Source organism: Capricornis sumatraensis, chromosome 1 (genome assembly GCF_032405125.1).
Source record: "Capricornis sumatraensis isolate serow.1 chromosome 1, serow.2, whole genome shotgun sequence".
Lineage (NCBI taxonomy): Eukaryota > Metazoa > Chordata > Mammalia > Artiodactyla > Bovidae > Capricornis > Capricornis sumatraensis.
Genome location: NC_091069.1, coordinates 163,814,129 through 163,835,798, shown reverse-complemented (window position 1 = coordinate 163,835,798; position 21,670 = coordinate 163,814,129). Strand labels below are relative to the sequence as shown.

At 38.6% G+C, this 21,670-nt stretch overlaps 1 protein-coding gene across 2 annotated transcripts; it reads right to left on the bottom strand.

The window, feature by feature from the left end:
- Positions 1–641: 641 nt before the first annotated feature.
- SLC35A5 (solute carrier family 35 member A5) lies at positions 642–21,328 on the bottom strand. Of its 2 annotated transcripts, none has more exons than XM_068972285.1 (7): positions 21,134–21,328; positions 20,146–20,291; positions 15,220–15,318; positions 13,765–13,898; positions 10,743–10,810; positions 3,657–4,437; positions 642–2,253 (listed from the first exon to the last, which is right to left on the bottom strand). In XM_068972285.1, the coding sequence occupies exons 2-7, from the start codon at positions 20,270–20,272 to the stop codon at positions 2,185–2,187; spliced, it is 1,278 nt and encodes a 425-aa protein (XP_068828386.1). In that variant the 5' UTR covers positions 20,273–20,291; positions 21,134–21,328; the 3' UTR covers positions 642–2,184. The 2 variants fall into 2 exon arrangements, with proteins under 2 accessions (XP_068828386.1, XP_068828387.1); XM_068972286.1 differs by having other exon boundaries at positions 13,765–13,895.
- Positions 21,329–21,670: the final 342 nt, after the last annotated feature.

The window sequence follows — 21,670 nt, the reverse complement described above, 5'->3', positions numbered from 1 at the left end:
CCACAGACTGCCCTTCATTTCTTCAGTTATGTATCTGAGGATTCAACCAACCAGTGATCATATAGTACCGTATTTATTGGGGAAAAAAATCTGCATGTAAGTGGACCCATGCAGGTTAACCATGTTGAGGGGTCAACTATACTCTAGTGCATCCATATCAGAACTTCACATTTTATTTAGTTCCAGCTCCTTCCTTCTAATTTGTAAGTTAGCACAAGTAAACCTTACTTTAGGCAAGCAATGCTTTCCTGAAGACGGTGAAAAAAAGTAACTGTGAATGAGGAAACCAATCTCTATGAATTAGTGGAATCTGCTATTTAATATATTCTGTAAGCAATACCTTCACAAATAATATTGTTGCAATTTTATCTGTCTCATAAGTACGTTTTGTATGCTATATTTCTTCAAAGTGAGGTCTTCCTAGAGCTGATTTTCTTTGCCTTTAAAATGAACTGCCATAATAAGGTAACCTTCCTGCTCACAGTACTCTGATGGAAAAGCTATGACTAAGGTAAGAATTTTGTTATTCTCAGAAGTCAAGATCTCCTGAAAGTTTTAAAACTTTTGAAATTAAAAATACTCTGTATTCCACCTCATATGATAAAGTGGCAACACAAGGTAAGGGTTTAATAATTATTTTATTTATAAATTTCCACCAATTCTTGCCATTCATATTATTCTGGCTATCACAGATGGATTAACAGCATTACATTTATCTACATGAAAATTAGGGGGAAAAAAGACATACAAACTGTATGAAAATGACACCTTAAAGCTCATATTTACAGTACTCTGTAAACACACAGGCCTATTAGCTGAAGTCAGCTCTTGTCCTATCGCCATCCAGCTATACAGTCTTGGGCAAATTATTTGTTTCCTCATTTTTAAATTACCTATCACCTGACTTTTCTAACTCATAGACTCAATTGGATGCATGCAAAAATACCTCTAAAAATACCATGCAGTTTAAGTGTAAAATAAGTTACCATAAAGTGCTTTATTTATGACTAGCCTTCCTCTTTTTAGAGTAACACTATTCATAGTTCAGTAAAAGTCATTTGTTTGCAAAGTGACCCTTTTAAAAGGAAGTCTTCGGCACCTAGTCTTACCAACAATCTGGCAGGATCTGAAGCCAGTGGCTTAACCTTTAGGAACAGAATATGCTATAAATATATATAATAATCATAACTTCTATTTAATAACTAATAAAAGTGGCTTATTAGTTCTCTGAAATAGAATAATCCAAAAGTGACATGCTCAAACTGTGGAGAAAAAACCCATCACAGCTGTAACTGATGTAAAATACAAGAGATAACTGAGGACTGGAAACCAACTTTCACCTAAATTGAAGCTTTTTGTGTATAGAAAAACATCAAAGGATAAATCACTAAAACTAAAATTCCCTGAAAATTCCTAAAAATTAAAATTCTGAGATTTTTGTTCAAAATTTTGTTTCTTTGGCAAAATATTTAGCACAGACTACATTATTCTCAAACCTATGTTGTGGCCTTCAATCAAATTTTTGCAAAGAGTCACACTGCTTTTTAATTACAAAATGACTATCTCCATGACCTCAAAATTCAAAGGACAACCTAAGTGACATTTATGATGATAAAAAAGGGAAGACTATGGCATGCAGAGCAGAACTACACAATTATGAAAATCTAGCAAACTGATCTCTATTTGTATGCTTATAGGGTAAAGCGAACATGATTATCACAAGTTTTTTTTGGAATGGAGGAAGAGGAAAATAATCTGCAAATATATCTTGACTTACTCTTTGAGACCCCATGAACTACAGCCTACCTGGCTCCTCTGTCCAAAGAATTGTCCAGGCAAGAGTACTGGAGCAGGTTGCCATTTCCTACTCCTGGGGATCTTCTCAACCCTGGGATCGAACCTGCATCTCCTGTAATGGATTCTTTATCACTGTGTCACCTGGTAAGCCCACAATGTACTAAGTACCACGTCATTAATGCAGTCTCCATACTATTGCTCTTATGTAAGTTCCTTAGAACTTTTTAGTCTTTAGGTCCTCTAAGCTTTGGTTGGAACTATTTTGGGAATGGTTAGATATATGCAAAGTTTTATGCTTTAGAAATGTTCTTGGTTTATCAAAGTGAAAAGATAATTATCACACAGAGTGAAAATGTTTGTGAGAGCTGCCAACTATTTGGGTACCACTTAGAAAGTATCTTCATCTGATTCAATATCACTCTTGGGTTTGGTAAGTCTTTCCAGTTCTTCTCCATCCTAAAAGGAAACATGAAATAAGTAATTAATTAGGACAAAACTAGAAATGCTCCATTTTTAATGACTACTAATGAGAACCTTTACTAACAAATCATGGATCTTATTTAATTAAACTATAATCTGGCTAAATGAAATGAAATACTTATTCTTGGAAAGTTAATTTTAGACATATAATGAGATCATAAAAATTGGAATGCACTTAAATGTATTTGAATTTCAAAGTTAACAAGAGCAAAGTAAAGCGTGCCCTCTGCTGGTCCTGAAGGGAAATGACTAACAGTTGCAGAAATAGGTATAAACTAGGTGTTTCACCTAAATTCATTTTCTTTTACCTAAAAAAGTAGGGCAAATGGTGTTATTAAGACTTTTGGAAAAGAATACAGAATTTATAAATCTATACTCTGACTAAGATCAAAGCAGGCTTCTTGTTTTTCCATCTTAAGAATCTGTCATATCATCACTTCAGAGGCATTAATGAGGGAAGTTTTGCCATGAACTCTAATAAGCAATAAGCTAACTCTGTCTCAGAGTAAAATGTTCATTGTATGAACTATCACACAAAGTATGTTTATTGTGCGAACTATCTCACGGGTTCATGAGAACTGTACATTTAAACCTAGATAGAGGACTCTATCTCATGTTTTATTTAAACATGTATCTAACTCCTAACTTGAGCCTTCAAAAGATCACTATTCATTTGCTAATAGTATGACTGGCAGACCTTCCTAAAACAATTATAAGCACTTAGAAGAATATTCAGAATAACTGCATATGTACTTTTCTAGAAAACAGTTTTGGTCAACCTGCAGAGATCCTTTTGGGGACCACCTTCTTAGTGAGATAAACAAGGCAAGTCCTTCAGGAACACTCTGGTTTATGAGTAACTACCAAGAAATGGAAGCAGCCAGGCTTTCAATTTAGTGATACATTTAACAAGACTTACTAATGTTGAAGATCAACTTTTCTTATCAAAGAAGCTTTTTTCCTCAACTATGGTGAAGTGAGAAGAGTAATGAATGGATAAGGAGTCAGACCTCATGGGGTTGTTACAAGTTCTTTCACTTACTATCTGTCACCCAGTGAGCCTCTTAGAGTCTGGTTCTTCATTGTAAAACTATGGAGACTAGACAAGATAACCTATGAAGCATCTCTGGCTCTATGACTCTATAATATTCTATGATACAGCTAATGTAAAAGGCCCTTGACACTCCGATTTATAATTTTTTTCAACCCCTGACAGTACTATCATGAGCCCTTACACATAAGGAGTCCAACAAATGTGGAATGATTTTTTAAACTCACAGAGATCAGATATATCCTGTGATAAAACAGCCCTGATCTATTTCTTTTCTTGTATAACCATGCTTTGAATTTGGGAAGCAGCAGCATCTTCACAAACTTACCCCACTGGAGCGCTCCCAAAGAGTGCCACTGAGATCTCGAATCCTTTCTTTCCTAGGTACATATTCCACACCTTGAGGATTGCTGGCATTGTAAATAAGTATTGAGAGAAGAACTGATGGGGCTTCTAAGAAAAACTCCAGGGAGGGCCTGAAGTTAAAGACCAAGACAGACACCGTTGTGATGACGACAGTGGTGACCTGTGCCATCAAGACATGGAACATGTTATCCAGGAACTTCAGAATAAAGGCCACTGAGAGGCCCTGGAATGCAGTTACAAAAATAAGGGCTACTGAGAATGCATTGTGGCCATAAAAAATCCCACAATTCTTAATCTGATCACGGTTACCGCTCTGAAGGCCCAGGGTCAGTCCATTAAAAAGAACACCAAAGAAATAGAGTTTGCTGTTCTGTATGAAAATGCTTTCGGTGATTTGGTTCCCTTCCTTCAGTATCTTTTCATTATAGATATTGGCCATTGAAGAAATAAAACACTGGACTATAATAAGAACATGGCCCAAGCCAAGACGGATGTGACTGAAAACTCTGGCCGTCGTGTTCCACCGAGCTTCAGAAAATGTCCACTCCTTTGCTGTGCAATTGTCTTTGCTGGGACACTCACTTCTGAAGAGAAGACAGGAATTGGATGGGCTGAAGAGGGCGTCATGATGAAATCCATGTCCTGCCAGGCTATGCTGTGAGGTCTCAGTCCCAGAAGTGAGGGCCACAATAGACAAAAACAGAATCAGGAGGGAAGCCCACTGTATCCCGTTTAGATGTCTCCTGTTTAAAGATGAAAAAGGAGATTTTTAATTACTCATTTTCTCCCCTCCCACATCAACTGTTTCTATTGAAAACTCAATTACTTGAGTACTTGGTTGCCTGAACCACACCATTTTTGCTAGCATTCTCTACAATTCAAGTTCAAAGGAAATCTGTTGGGTGAGTCTGCTTCTTGAACTTATTTTTATTCACTTTTTAGAGTAATTGTCCCTTAAGGCCATCCAGCGTTTCTCCTAGGTGTTGCTTAGTCGCTCAGTCATGTCTGACTCCTTTGCAACCTCCCCTCGGCTCCTCTGTCCATGGAATCATCCAGGGAAGATTACTGGAGTGAACTGCCATTTCCTCCTTCAGGGGATCTTCACATTGTAAATTTCCTTCTAACTTTTATGTTTAACCAAGTCTCCTTTCTACCTTGAGAGGTGATCTTAGTTTTTTGGTACAATCACTTTTTACCTGGGAATAAAGTACATTAAAGCAGGAATTCTTAATCTAGTTTCCATGAATTGGAAGAAAATGTGATGAACTTTTCTGTGAATTCTTACAGTGTGTGCCAAAGGTTCTATAATACATAGGTGAATTTCTGGCCTTCCCCACCCTCTCCAGGAGACCCTTAAAAGCTCTGTCAAATTTTCATAAGTATCCATGATCCAGAAATGATTTGAGGAAGCTAGCTCCCTGATCCACAGCCTCATCATAAGGGATTACACCCCAAACTATTGTTGGATAAGACAAGTTAAAACAGATATATGTATTTTTAGTGTTTCAGTTGACAAAGTATTTATTTACTTTGTCCAACAACACATTTTGAGAAAAAGAGGATGTAATGATTATTATTCCATCTTCTGAATTCAGTTTAACAGACATTTAATGAGTAGCAACTATGTGCCAGGCATTCTGCAAAGAGAAAAAAGACTTGGTCTCCATTCTCTAACAGTTTATACTTTAATAGGGAGAGTCATACCTAAATGATGACAATGTAACGTGTGACATGTGATACACAGAACAACTAGGGTACGTTGAGGAAGGAACACCTGAGTCTGTAAATAGAATCAGGTATTGCTCTGAAGAGATGACACTTAAGCCGAAAGATGAAAAATAAACGGAAGTTTGTCATGTGAAAAGAGACTTGATGACACACCCAGGCAGAGGCAAGAGTCTATGTAAAGGCTAAAAGAATGTACATTGACTAAGGAAAGAAGAGGATGGCAGTCAGGTGGGAACAGCCAAGGAGGCTTCTGGAGGTGACAACATCTTCAAGTTTGAAGATCAGTCAGTCAGATGAAGAAGAGGGATACCAAGAATAGAGCAACATAAACAAAGGCAGACGTGTAAAGCAACAGGTGAGAACTAGAAGTAAGAATTCTGGAGCATTTGTTGAGCATCTACCATGGGTCAGGAGGTTTGTTCTAGGGCAGGAAATGGTGTTCTCAGAGGTTAAGTGACTTCCCTAAGGTCATATATTCATGAGAGCAAGGAAGCAGTCCGAGTCATGGTTTTGTTAAGTCCTCTTCCCGGATATCAAAACAATTCTGAGTACCCAGTATGCCTATATGAGAATACATGTTTGATCTCACCAATGCTTCCATGGAGTTTCATGCTGTGAAACTGCTAACTAACTACACAGTCTTAAAGGCAGCACTATCTGATCATATTATCATATATTCTTGTGCAGACACTTTCAAATAACCAGATCTAGCACTTAGTGATTGGACTAGCATAGTCTTACTTCATGAGGTCAGAAACTGTTAACTAGTCACTTACATTTCTGAAGGTGCAAGTGGCACACCTTCACTGGTAGAAAGCTAATGTGATGGAAACTGAAAAGACACAGATAAGCACTTAATTTATAAGAATCATCATATAAGCAATTACTATGCATCAAGATAAAAAGAGACAATGATAATACTCTATAGGTCCTTTAGAAGCTACAGAATTTTCACTAATATTGACAATGAGGAAAAAGAACCCAAAGAAAGTAAAGCCTTATACAAGCTAAATGGTACCTAATACAAGTAATTACTCATTAAAAATGTTCTGGGGAAGGTTAAAAATTACTAAGGACTAGGCTGAAAATAGATTTTCAGCAAAGAAAATATAACAGTAAGTTATTCTGTAAAGTGAGCTAAGAATCTGTGCTCTTAGAAATGATGACTGATTATGCCCAGAAGAGTCCTCCTCAGTTTAGGGGATGGACTCATGCAGAAGCTGAAGCTCTAATACTTTTGGTCACCTCACTTGAGCAAAACGCCGACTCACTGGAAAAGACCCTGATGCTGGGAAAGATTGAGGTCAAGAGAAGGGGGAAACAGAGGATAAGATGGTTGGATGGCATCACCAAGTCAATGGACATGAGTTTGAGCAAACTCAGGGAGATAGTGAAAGACAGGGAAGACTGGCGTGATGCAGTCCATGGGGTTGCAGAGTCGGACACAAGTTTGAAACAGAACAACAGCAGACACTCAACTGACCTCTCCACTGCTTTGTGAAACATTCAGATTGGTGTGTGGAGCTGAAGGCTGCTGACTGGAAGGCTGCCTGCTGAACCCGAGGGCCTTTCCTCCCAAGTGAACTTTTTGCTCAAAAAGTGTCCATTCCAAAACTTGTTTTTGCCAGGTGAACTCATTATTCTAATCATATATTTTAATGATTATAGGAACCATAAATTATGTGTGAAAGAAAAGGATTGCTATTTTTATGAAAACTAAGTTGAAAGCTTTAGGAAGATTAAAGGCAAATCACAAGATTAAAAAAAAAAAACTGCCTTTGAATTAGGTGCAGGTGAGTTGTAAGATTGAGGAATGAATAATAAAGAATCTACTATAAAAATATTTTTAAGGCTTGTTCCACTTTAAAGAAACTGGAACTGGAAACCATGGATGATGTGTAATGAAGGTAGGTTCAAGCAAGAAAGAAGCCAAAGAACTCCTATCAGCAAATCCCAGATACACACAAAGGAAAGGCCTTAGCTCTTCATCAAAGGAATGATGAATGGAAACTCACATATCTTAAGTTAAATTTTCTAAAGTGTGTATATATATGTACATACACATACACACAATACATATATATACCATATTTGGTGGTAAACCAAGGCAGAGCAAGAAAATATTTAAGTGGAAAAATACTTTTTTTCAAGAAACCATACATCATACCTTTCTAATTAGCACAGAGGATGACCAGGGACATACTTATCATGAGAAATTATAAAAAATAGTTATCATATGAGTGAATGGTTTTGGGGAAAGGCTTATATTACTGAGTGGCACTTTTGTTTTTCCTGCTACTTCTGAAAGTAAAGTTTACCACAACTTCCAAGATACCCATCAAAGTTTCAAAATGTGTTTTTTAATAATTTTTTCCCCTGCCCTTTGAAGAAATCAGAGAAATTCATATACATTTTTTAGGTAAAAGTAAGTGCTGTTCCTGATTCTGTTCCCAAATCTCGATGTTCAGGTTGAAATATTATTCCCTAAAGCCTAGCAAACAAGATTATACAACTCTGCCAAGCCTGAAGAGCAAACCAATGGGGCTTTGAGGCATGCTCATTATATTTCCACTTTGAATCATTAATTATACTTCAAAGAGGGAATCTATGCATTCACATGGGGTTTAGAATAAGACATTTGGATAGTGGTAGTTTTCTTTTTCTCACTTTCAAATTCTTACAAGTATATTCCTGCATTAGTCATCAGACTTGTTTTTTTTTTTTTCTACCTGTATAGCCTTATACTCTTTACCTGTATGGGAAAGGTATTTGATGGCTTTGCCAGAGTCAACTATAAGACAGGATCTTCAATATTCTAAATGAGTTATTTATGGCAAACAAATTAAGAACTTGTGATAAAACTCAAACTATTTTTAGGTCAAAATTTTATTGCAAAAGACCATCAAAGAGTCACAAAAATTAAGTTACATAGGGGAAAACAAGCAACATACATTACCACCAATAAAAAGATCAAAACAGAACAAAGTTGATTTTAAAATTAACAGGTAATACTTAAAAGGTATTTCCGTAAAATACATTATTAGATTTATTATATTTTAGCTCTACTATTTTAAGTAAGTTCAGGGCTGATTTGTTAATTACTCAAACTAAGACTTACTCTGGGAACTAAATTAACGCTCCTGGAAATAATAAAAATGGAGTGATTTATTGTTTCTTTACCAAGTAACTTCTAAGTATTCAAAACAAAGAGATATTCACAAACTTAAGAGAATGAACTTACAGTTGCAGAGGGAAAGAATGGAGTGAACAGATACTAGGGAGTTTGGGATGGACATGTACACACTGCCATATTTAAAATGGATAACCAACAAGGACCTACTGTATAGCCTGGATGGCAGAGATGTTTGGGGAAGAATGGATACACATACTATGTATGGCTGAGTCCCTTCGCTGTTCACCCGAAACTATCATAACACTGTTGATCAGCTATACCCCAATACAAAATATAAAGCTTTAAAAAAAAACAAAACACAGAGATACTAACAACAAAGTAAACAAATGCCTAAGAATCAATATTACTGCTTTGAATATTAAAAGGTAAAATACATGAAAAAAAAAGTTTGAACTATAGTTCATAATGTCGTTTGCCCCACCACCCCCAGCCTATTCACCTAGACTCCCTCCTCTGCAGCCAAGGGGAGCTGCCCAAAGGCTGCAAAATGCTTAGTGGCTCCGGGCTCCAGGCAGACCCAGTCTAACTGCACCTACCATTAGTGGTCCTTATGGGATTAAGTTAAAATAGGGTGGAGAGGCCCTGTGGAGGCCTTAGGGTTTTCTGGTCACTGCCTGATGGAAAGCCTCCCCACATGGCTGCCCACATGGCAGTCAGGGCACCCTGGGCAGGGCTTTTCCAAGTGGCCCTCATCTCAGCCTATGGCCCTGTTCATGTTCTGGAGTCACTAAAAAAAAGGCAACCAACCAACTCGGGGCACAGCTAGAGCTACTGGCCAATCTCAAGCCAGGCAATAACATACTTTTAACCTTCTTTTTGGTAAAATCAGTTTTAAATTAATATAATTTTGGTATAATACTTATGCATTACATAGTAACACCACGCATACTCATAAACTGTCATATCATAGGAAAAAACGTTTTTTAAACTTAAAAGTAAAACAAAAAACCTCAAACAAAACAAAACAAAAAATGCATGTTTTTGAAACCACTGCCCCCCTAATAGTGAGCCTTTTTGTGTGTCAGAGCCAATATTTTTTCCTTTATGGAAATGAATCTCGATATCACAGTACTCAATATAAAAATATAATTGCTTACATATATCTCCTCAGAAGCCAACTTTTATCCTACTAAGTGACATTCATGCTGATTTTAAAGACTATAAAATGTTTTTGGATTAGCATTCTTTACTTACTAGTTGGACTGAATTATTCTCACAATTCATAAATGAAGAGAGTGATCAAAAAGCAAATTTCAGTTACTCTACATTTAAATTGGTTGACATGCTATGTTCATTTTTTCCCCCATATCTTACATCAACCATTAAAGTGAATGCTTCCTCAAGGTAAAAGAAAATCTTTCAAGAATATCATATAATTTCTAAACTGAATGCATCAAGGGATTCCACAAATAACTGCTGAGTGCCTATGTACCAAGCCTTTCACCCCTCTGTGCACATCAATTATGAAAACATTCTGTCACAGTACACTGAGAAAGAAATTAAAAACAGAAAGTGAAGGTAAAATTAAAACAATCACAACAAATATAACAAAAAGTTATTTTATTTTCCATCATCACCACCATCATTAAATAACAAATTAAACCGGAGTTAAGTACCCAGATCCTTTATCACCTTAGGACATTCTGGCCTTTGCTTTGCAGCACAGCCTATTTAAACTTGATGCAAATCCTCTGCCAGTTAGAGCTTAAATAATATACTTATCTCAAGGACTTTAATAAAAACAATTTGTCACTTTTTATCATCTCCAAACTCCAAATAACAAATATATTAATTTTAGGAACTTCTTGGTTCCCTATTAACGTACAGAGATTCTGTTCAAAAGAAGAAAAAAGCTAATGAATTCTTTGCTGAAAATCTGGCACTAAAAATTAAAATAATTAAAATCTAGTCATTCGTCTCTTTTTTTGAAATGCTAAGGAAAAACATTTCAAACACTGAATCGCAGGCTACCACTGTAGCTGCTTTCCAGATGGGTTAGACAACCTGCCTAATACACAATGCCAAATAGCAATAAAACCCCGGCTTTGGGATTCAGAGGGTATATCATCTGAAACAAGGCGGTGCTACTTTAAAGTATGATATATGCTTTCACAACATGTTACTTACTTCAGCACTATCCTGAATAGGAGAGCTGTTGTTATAATGCTAAAATTTGAGAAGATAACAGCCATGGCCTAGAAAGAAAGAGAAGGTAGAGTTACAATCCAAACAAAGCACTGACCTCAGAAATCTCCCAGCCTGGTGCAAGTTCACCTGACAAAAAGAGCTTTTTGGTCAAAACCCAGAGGGGTTATTAGGGCAACTACTTCATTAGAGGATTAAATTCTATTTTTATTGCTGGTTGAATTTATGCAGATATGATCAAATCATCGTACAGGCTGTTGAAATGTGCTGAAGTTCAGCAAATGCCTGAGTAATAATCTGTATGAGCAGATGTGGAAATACTTGTAAACTCTAAAGGTTTAAGACCAGAAATAATGGTTATCATGACTATAAAGCATATTTTTTCAAGCTCTCAAAGAGATTTATATAGTCTTTAAACACTGATTCTGTGGGTAGAGAGAAAAGGCAAGTACTGTTAGGCTCATTTATACATTAGGAAGATAGAGGTATAGGTTTTTAAGCATTTTTAATGTTCTAGAATGAAATCAACTTACTTGGTTGAAATACAGTGATTCAATATCAGTGATTCATTACCAAACTCATACTTGACAGTCCTTTGGATTTATTCCCATTGTTCTGAACAATGGGAAAAAATTAGAAAAGTGCTAGCCAGATTTTTATAAAGGTTTGTTTCTCTGAGTTTAGTCAAATTGCACATATGAGAATATTAATCTGAATATATGTACCTTTTGGCCCAGAAAGTATGAAATTTATCACTATCCTCATAACTGGATCTGACAATGTTAATTATTTTTAAAAACAAGTCCTACTGCCTTCCTCCTGTCACTTTACATTGATTAAACCCTGAAGAATTTCCACAATCTATACAGCCAGTAAACATGACTAACATACAGCTGAATGAGAGAAATGAGTAAATCCAATAAAAACTAGCAAAAACTCCAAGAATACAACATTGCTCTTTTTCCACTCCATTTTTATGGGAACCATTATTTTAAGGTTTTCTCTGTAGATGAATGCTTGCGAACCCCTGGTTAACAGGAGATGAGAAAAGTATGTGGCTGCTAAGTTGGAAAGTGGTGGCTCTGATCAGTCACAGTAACAGCAGTGCAAAGGTCCATAGTTAAACAGCCCGCTGGCCTGGGGCAATGTATCCACTCTGTCCAGGCAGTAGTACAGAATAAACAAAATATCAGAGCTCTTTGCCCCCAAACTGCCATGCATCTCTAATTCTTTCCCACTAGGCTTGGGCACAGCAATACACAGAATATGAGTGCCAAGGGATTTATTTTGTAGTATCTGTGGTTGTAAGCGATCAGGAAGGAAGAGCAAAGCAATAAGTTGTAAGAACAGGAAGCTGCAATCTTGCTTCAGTACTGGTGATTTAGCAAAGCGGTATAAATTTAAATCTAGTCTGTTAGATAACAACAAAACACAACAAACATATACTTGTTGAATGTGAAAAATTATGTTGTTGGGTACAGGAATTCTTAGATCTGAAAAACAAAAGTGAAAGAATTTAGAAGGACACAGTTTAGATGCAACGAACCCTTACTAAGAAAGTGGACCACAGGTGAAGGAACTTCAGGTGCTCCTCTGGCCCAGGTCCTTGCCTTTTGGCTAGTATGGTAACATATTCTATTTTTATGGGGCAGTTTGGTTTTGCCTGGTTCTAATCTTCTAAACTGTGCAAAAGAATCAAACTCCTGTTCTCTACCTCAGTGCCTTCTTGAACCCTCCTTTTCACCCCACTCTCAAACTGATTTGGCTATACCTAAAGAGGCTTCAACGGAGAAGGCAATGGAATCCCACTCCAGTACTCTTGCCTGGAAAATCCCAAGGATGGAGGAGCCTGGTAGGCTGCAGTCCATGGGGTCGCTAAGAGTCGGACACGACTGAGCGACTTCACTTTCACTTTTCTCTTTCATGCATTGGAGAAGGAAATGGCAACCCATTTCAGTATTCTTGCCTGGAGAATCCCAGGGACGGGGGAGCCTGGTGGACTGCCATCTATGGGGTCACACAGAGTCAGACACGACTGAAGCAACTTAGCAGCAGCAGCAGCAAAGAGGCTTCAGACACAGGATTAGTGTCAACAGAAATCCTACTTATAATCAAAATGAATGAATTTGCTCTTTAAAATAGAACACATTTTGTTAAATACAGCAACAGAAACCTTCATTTTATAAAATAAAGTTAGAGAGAGGAAAAAATACGTGTGATCCCAAATGAATACTAAGTAAAAGCAGAAGTGCGTGTTAATCGCTCAGTCGTGTCTAACTGTTTGAGACCCCATGGACTGTAGCCCGTCAGGTTCCTCTATCTATGAAGTTCTCCAGGCAAAGATTACTGGAGTGGGTTGCCACTTCCTGCTCCAAAAGCAGAAGACCAAAGTTTAATTCTGATTACTAGTGGCTCTCTAAATTGGCACAGGGAATGCCAGGAGAGATAAAAAGCACTTCTAGTATTATCAGTCATGGATAGCATTTAGATTGGGAGGATAGAATCTCTACCCTTAAACAACTTGTTGGTTAAATGACAGGACTAGCACAGAAAGACAATCATACTAATAGAACACATATCAGCCACATTAAAACAAGTATAAGAGCGGTACACTGAGAATATAATTTTCTGAGTTGAACATTGGAGTCAGCTTGGAGGTCCTGGGTATTGAGATTAGCATTAGAGGTGTGTGACCACAGGATGGCTCCGAAAATAGGCAGATAGGTTAAGATTACACAGACAGAGATGGCTCTAGATTCAGGGATCAGGAAGCAGCTCCCTCAGATCAGTCAGCACAGTGTAATACAGTTATCTTTCACAGTGGGAGAGTCTGGCAAGTGGACTGGCTGTGCTCAGATGATTCTGGTAAAACCATAGGAAGGCCAGTGAGGCAATGAGAAACTAACAAAGGTACGGAAAACAACTGAAAAAGAGAAAAAAGTTAGTTCTGGGATTCATTTCTCTTGTCTTTTCAGTGCTATTTTCTTTGTCATTATTTACTTACAGGCTGAAGATAGGAAAGGACATAGAAGACAATCAAATTATCCAGGAAATAAAGAAAGGCAGGAATGGACCACTTCATGAAATTAAAGAATTCCTTCCAGGAACCACATCTCAACTTTCTATTTTGATGATCTTCTGGAGAAAGAAACACAGCAATAAATATATGACCTTGATAAGAATGTACATACTTTTAGAGTAAGTAACTTATATTGACTCCTGACACAATTCTTTAAAAGAGGCTTAACAAATTTGCTTTCATAAGTGACTATTAGTCTTGAGAAATCAAGGACAACACAGGATTTCATTACTGTCTTTCTTCACCCCACCACTGTGCCCATCACTGGTATCAGCAACACCTTAGGAATTACGATTTTCTTAATTTCTGCCAACCTGAGATAGATGTATCACTGAAGAATGCAACTCAGGATACCTTTAGTTTCTCTTACTACTCTGAGCATAAAGCCAAAAGAGATCAACAAGTTAAAATTTTTAAGTGGAAAGAAAAATCAATCACTCGTGCTGGAATTTTTTTTACCCTGTGGGGCTGTGTGAGGGGAGGAGGGGGAGGGAATCACAAAAGGGAGATACGAACTAAAACTTAAATAGAGGGGAGTAGATAAAATTAACTTTTATTCATCCTAGTATGAGTTATTATCCTATCTCTAGGTTTCCAAAAACTTAGCAAGGTACTGTAACAGAGAATGTAAAATAAAATGAAAAGATAGAAGTCCATTTAAATTTAAGCCCTAGTAAGTAACACATAAATTTTATGAGATAAGAAATGTATTCTACCAACTAGAAACGTCGCACAGGCTGAAACTTTAGAAAATGAAAAGACATCTTTTGGGGCAAGCCTTTAGCAGTCTAAAGTTCTCTGTTTACGTGATGTGGGAAGGCAGACCAAAGTAGAGAGGTAAGGTTCAGTAACTGGAGAATTAATAGCCACAAAAGGCTACTTACTTTAGATGTGAGGAAGGATTAGTACCCTTATTTGATAGCTAATGAAACTGGAACTCAGAAAAGTAGAACAATCTGCCCCAGAATATAGTCTCTCTGACTTCAAAGTGGTATGCCGCCTGCCCTAAAGGAAATGAAGACTGCTGCCCAGTACGCTACATATCAAGTTAGACAGCAGCGATTTAGATGATCCTGAACTTGAATACAAACTCACTCCCTATGGGACACACCACAGGGACAAGTCGAGAGACAGAGCAGTGGACAGGATGCTAGGACAGTTGGGGCTCTGACCCCTCCTACCCAGCACCACCTCACACTTTCTGTTTGAGCCTGTTCCTTACCTGCCAAACATGGGTAATCGTACTTCTATTTGTATCTTAGCATCCTCATATATACAATTAATGGGCTAGGCTAACTGACATAAAATGTTCCTTTCAGTTCTAAAATTTTTTGATCCTCTGATTTTTAACCAGTTATACAGTACCATGTCAAGACTCACCTTTCTTTAAAATCCAGAATGACACAAGCGCACAGAAAATCAGCTTTACCAGTTCAGAGCACACATTCACAGTAGTTGGAAGATAATCATATTTGTTCTCTGAAATGAAACAGAAATGTTTTTTAATTATAAATTTTGGTCTACATAATGTTTGTTGTTGTTTAGTTGCTCAGTTGTATCTGATCCTTTTGTGACTCCATGGACTGTAGCCTGCCAGGCTCCTCTGTCCATGGGATTTCCCAGGCAAGAATACTGGAGTGGGTTGTTATTTCCTTCTCCAGGGGAATCTTCCAGGGATTGAACCTGCATCTCCTGTATTGGCAGGCAGATTCTCTGCCACTGATCCACCAGGGAAACACATATAATGCTTACATATACTAACAGTTAATAATTTAGAGTTGTTTCTAAACTTAATAATTAGATTTTAATACTGGTTTACATTAAATTTCATCCAGTTGGCTTTGTTCTTTCCGATGTTTGAATCAATGCACCTCATGTGTTAGTTAGCCCTACCTCAGTCAGTATTTTATTATCCTTGAAACTGAGAGCTACATCTCTCATGTTTTCATTCAAGTTGTTGAAAAAATGTGCTGAGGGGGCTAGGGCTACCAGCAAAGAAAGCTTTGTGGTACGGCGTTAGAGACCACCTTTTAAATGGACTATTAATTAACAATCAGGGCCTGACTCATCAACCAGCTATCAACTTATGTAGCTGAATTATTACCCAGCTCATGGTTCCTCTTATGTGTCTTATGTGCCTTGCTTAAACCAACATACATTCTGTGATAGTCCCTAACTCAGAGGTTTCCTATCTGTTTCATATCATGGTCCACATAGAAAACATTATTTTATAGGCACTTTGGGACAAACAGATGTTGAGGTAACAAGAAGGAAGCAGCCTGAGGCAAGAGGCAACTGGCCCAGGGCTCTGGGGTGGACAAACACGCTCTCAGACACATCCAAACCCACTGACACATTAGGAAAGGATGTCCCAACTTACAAGTCAATCTAATTAGGAAATGAGATTTGGTTAGTATATATTGACTTAGCTGTTACTTCTTTTTTCCAAATGCTTACAAACAACTTGTTCTATAATTTTGCCAAGGACAAACTAAATTTTATCCAGTACTATTTTGAGGAATGCATTTTTTAAAAAATATGTGCTTTGTTTCCCTTGGTTGTCATATGAAAAAACCAAAGTGGCCAAGCAGAAGGGAAAAAAAGCCAACTGAACATTCTTTCTCCCCAGAACATCCTTTTTTCCTCTATTCTGTGGTTTTCCCTGATCTTCTCAACCCATGCATAATCAATCCTTTATTCTTCTCCAATCCTGTAGCACTACTGTAAGCAGATGAAGTGGGGGGTCCCTGGAGAAAGAGAAGAGGCATGGCTCTCTTGACATAAGAGATGCCATTTTTAGCTTAAGTCATCCTGTGACCTAAACTTGGCCACAATGCTTATCTCTGAACAGGTCTCAGTAATTAAGAATCTTATGGAAACAAAAGAATGTAGGAATAAACTGTTACCAGTCAAGAAAAGTAACTGATAACAGTCAGTTTTTCTGTTACAATTTTACTGTTGTAAAGATACCAGTTCATAAGATATCAGTAAAGATATCAGTTCATAAGATAGTCAATAAAAGTAAAGATATCAGTTCATAAGATATTCGACCATATCAGTTATAAAGACTCCCAGTTCAGTTTCAATGGTAAAGATGAGACTGCAAATCAACCAGAACCTACGGGATGGCGATATTGATCTTTTCTGCTCCTCGCAACTTCAGTCAGCTACAGTCTGGATTCTGTCAATAACCCAAGCCCCTTCATAAAATGCAGCTTAACTTAAAACTTCCCCAATTTTGCTGTTTGGGGAGACACTGCTTTGGGAAAGCTCTCAGGTGCTCTCCTTACTTGCTACAAGTAATAAATCCTTTCTTCTCCTGATCTTTGGCCTGGTGGTATCTTTCGGTTCAACACCCACCAAGAGATGAACCCAGTTTTCAGGTAACTACCTATAAATCTTTTAACAGTGCTTCTAACATTGTATTATGTTTATTTTTTATGTTGTATGTCTTACCCTTAAAATGTAAGCTTCTAGTAAGACAGGGACCATGCTAGTCATCTTCCTATACCTGGCAGTTAAGTGTTCTGTACTACAGGTACTTACTTAACTGCCTCTTAAACTTCGTCCATCATTAAAAGCTTAGCTAAGAACATCTTTTCCTCCCTTTTCTGAGCTCAAAGCTAGACTGAAATCACATTCTATTATCCTCCATCAATACTTGCTTTATTCTCTGGCATGATATACATGAGCATACGTGCACACACAAAAATGGAGGGCCTCAGACCACAACTTTCAAATTCTTGTCCCCGCTCTTTAACTCATTCTCGTTATTTGTTTTTTTCCTTGCATTTCTCTCATGGCTGATTCCAAATCATGCCATGGTATCATTCCACTCACCTTCTGCCCATACTCACAGTCTTATCTACTCCACACCCATTCTTACTGGTTTCTCTTCAGTCCCAGAGAGGACAGCTATGGCCTCACTATTCATCCATTCTCCCCATTAAAACCTTCCCTTCTCTTCAGGAGCTTTGTAACAGTAAGTATTTCCTCTGGCTTCAGTGTATCTTCTTTGTCTTTCTATTAACTGCCTTCTTCTCCTCGCCTACATATATGCTCAAAATTACCAACTTAAAAAACAACAACTCCATTACACCCACTTTCCACTCAGATCTTGTCTCCAAACAGTCTGGTTTCTGATCCCACCTCACTACTCCAACTATCTAGTCCTTGAGATTACACCTTCTAATTAGTAATTCCAAAGGGCAGGTTTTAATCCTTACCTCATCCTGATATTGCAATTCTCTCCCAGCCTTCAAACTCCCTTCTGAAAGTCACGTGCATTTAGTTCTCTCATCTTTCTAATTCCTTCTTAAGGTCCTTCTGAGTGTTTGCATACCTGTTAAACCATTGGCATTCCTCAGATTTCTATCCTTGGCTCTTATTTTCTCACTCTGTGTGCTTACCCTGAATGAGCCCTCTGCTCATCAAGTTTTAAATGTCAATTTAATATTAATGTTTCCAAATCTGTATTCTGGAACATTTAATGCTCACTAAATATATCCACATGATTTCTATTTATTCACTAAACTGGCAGTTCCTTGACATGTGTGAAGTGCTACACATTGCAGGACACAGCTCCTGGCCTCATGTGAGGTACAAGAGCTAAAATTTTGATCTCTATGAGTTCTGTCCAATCTCCTCTTCCTCCTTGGTCTCCATCTCAGTTGGGAGCATCACTAGGCTACTGGGCATCTAAACCAGAAACTTCTGAGTTGAGCTATCCAATACTTCATCTCCTTCAATCTCCACATTCAATACACTCTCCAAGTCCAGTCTTTTTTTTGGGCACACCACACAGCTTGTAGGATCTTAGTTCCCTCGACCAGGGATTGAACTAGGGCCCTTTGCAGTGAGAGGGTAGAGTCCTAACCACCAGACCACCAGGGAATTTTCAAGTCCTGTGTTTTCTATGTTCAGAATATTTCTTGAATCTATTCTCTTTTCTCTATTCCTACTTTAAAATCTTTCATTAGTTTTCATCATCTGTGGCTCGAATTTGTAATAACTCCCCAACTGGCTACTTCTCTTTTCCTTTAGTCTTGTCTTCACCCAGCTATTGTAACAGTCTTTCTCATTTTACCCAGCTGTTTACAGTTCTTCAAGTACTCCCTGTCCCCCAGAATCTACAGCCTAGGGAATAAAGTGTCAGATCCTTAGCATGGCCCGTGGAGTCCTCAACTACGTGATCATTACTGCCCTCTCTAGCCAAGCACTCCTTCCTCCCCTCCTCCAAGTCCTTAAAATTTTTTCTCAGTAATTCTGAATGACATGTTCTCACAATCCATCCGCTCCTTGATACATCTGTCCATTTTTACAGGCTGCTGCTTCTGTTTTGAATATCCTTGCCCACCCTGTCGTCTTGTAGGTCAATTGTCACCTTACCAGGGAAGTGTTCCCTGATTTCTCTGCAGTCCACATCACGCTCTCGCAGAGAGAATATATCGCCTTCTACTCTAAACTACCTCTGCATCTTTGGTATAGAACTGCACTTATTATACTGTATTTTCTTGACGCATTTACATGTATTTACTAATAAACTGTGAATTCTTGAGAATAAGGTCTACATCTTATGCATTTCGAACCTTAATACTAACATTTAGCACAGTGTGAATTAAGCTGCTAAAATATAAATTTTTACATCAGGAATAATAAAAGATTTCTTGAATATGTATTTACCAAAACTAATAACCTGTACTGTTCCACTGATAATATAATTAAAATAGTACCTTACAAATGCCAAGTGATCAAATATATCTCCTGTCTGTTTCAGAATGAGTTATATATTGCTATACGCTCAGGAACACCTGCTGACTGAAGCAACAGTCAGATGTTATAATCTGTTCTATAAAAGTTTTGATCTGTACTTAACTGACCCAAATTTTACTCAGCATCAAAAATTTTTCTTGGTAGGAATGTAAGAGTAAAGAATCATATCTAAACATGTTTTATCATTCACATGAAGCAGAGGGCTTTTAAAGATGAAAGTTGCTCAGTCCTGTCAGAGTCTTTGTGACCCCCATGGACTGTAGCCCTGGATTGTAGCCCACCGGGTTCCTTTGTCTATGGAATTCTCCAGGCAAGAACACTGGAGTGGGTTGCCATTCTCCTCTCCAGGGTATCTTCGCCACCTAATGACTGAACTGGGGTCTCCCACTTTGCAGGCAGATTCTTTACCATCTGAGCCACCAGATGGTGGCCAACTTTTAAGGGTATTATTCCCATTTTATATATAAGGAAAATAAAAACAAGAAAATGTGGTTAGATGGAACCGCTCCATACATATTCCAAATCTTAACTTACCTTCATTAGCTGAATATTTTACCAGTAGGATGCGACTTGAGCTTAAAGTAATGAATATGGCCCCCAGCAGGAATGTATACATTGCTGACGAGGTGCTTAACATGGGATGACCACACCTGCTTTTCATTCCACTCTTTTTTAATTCCCTTAAAGAGAATAATAAGTTCGTGAGCAACCATGCTGGCAGATTAAGCATAATACAAGTACCACTTATTTGTGAAGAACAGAAAAGGAATTTTTTTAGATGTCTAGCTATGGCTATACCTAAACCAAAAATTGAGGAGTACAAGAGAACCAGGGGAAAAGAAATGAAAGAGTAATTTTATCAAATCTCTGATAGGAGAGGGGAACTCCTTAGACAGTAAAGACAAGAGCCAGGTTAGAAATGCTGTCCTCTAACCTGGACACTTTAGAACGACACTTTAGGACTGCAGAATTCTGCAGAAAAACAACGCTTTAACTTTCATTCTTATGAGCAACTTTGCTCTAGAAAATAATTTCAGATTTGTATTTTTCTCCGCAGTAGCGTCTTTCCATAGGATGAAAAAGCCCTTGGTGGGTAAGATTTCGTTGCCATAAAGACCAAATGAAAATATCCGAAACACTACTGTTAATTTATACTGAATTACTATTGAAAGTAGAAGAACACTTAAATACCAATGACTCTAAAAGGCCTTCTTTCGATATATTAAGGCTACTAAACTCTAGGCTGCATAATTAACTTTCCCAAATCAACCTAGTATAAAGACAGCACACAGGACCTGGGAAACTGATGGGAGACGGGTTGAAAATGCCAACACACACAGCCCAAGCGGGCCTAAGCCTATAGAGGCCAAAGAGACATCTCCCCTCCTCGTTGAGGACAGGTTTCTCTCCATCATCTAGGAACGCCTTCTTGTCACACATGCGCAAGGGGGATCTGGTCGGCTGCGCCCTCCCCTCAAACGCACGCGCACTTCTTTGCCCTGGGCGCGGGCGGCGCGGTTACCTCGGTCCCTTCGAAGAGCTTCTAGTGGAAGAACGCACATCCTAGAGCTGAGACAATAACTGTCTCGCTCGGCAACAGCAGCAGTAGCGGCAGCTTTTAGGGTCCATAGGCGAGGGAGCTATGGGAGGAAAAGGCAAATAGGCCTCTGGACAAGACCCTCCTATTCCGGAACAAAAAGCACAATAACGACCCGACGGGGAATGAGCGGACCTGCCGCCCATTGCGCAGGCGCCCTCAGTGTTACGCTTCCGGAGGGAGGGGAGAAGCGACCCGATCCCGCCCCAGCGCGGCCTTTCTCGCGTCACGTGTCGGGAAGAGTCCTGTGTCACGTGAGGCCCAGGTGGCGGCTGAGCTACGGCGAGAGAGTGAGAGGAAGAAGGGGAAGCCGGAAGGGGCGCGAGTGAAGCTTGGTGAAGACAGCTCCCCAGAGGGCGAGGGGTGCGCGTGCGCCCGCTTCTCCCCGCCAACTCGGCCCGGTCGCCCTCCCTCGCGGCCAGGTGATAGCCGGGCCGGGCCTGTGGCGCGCTGCCTGGGGCG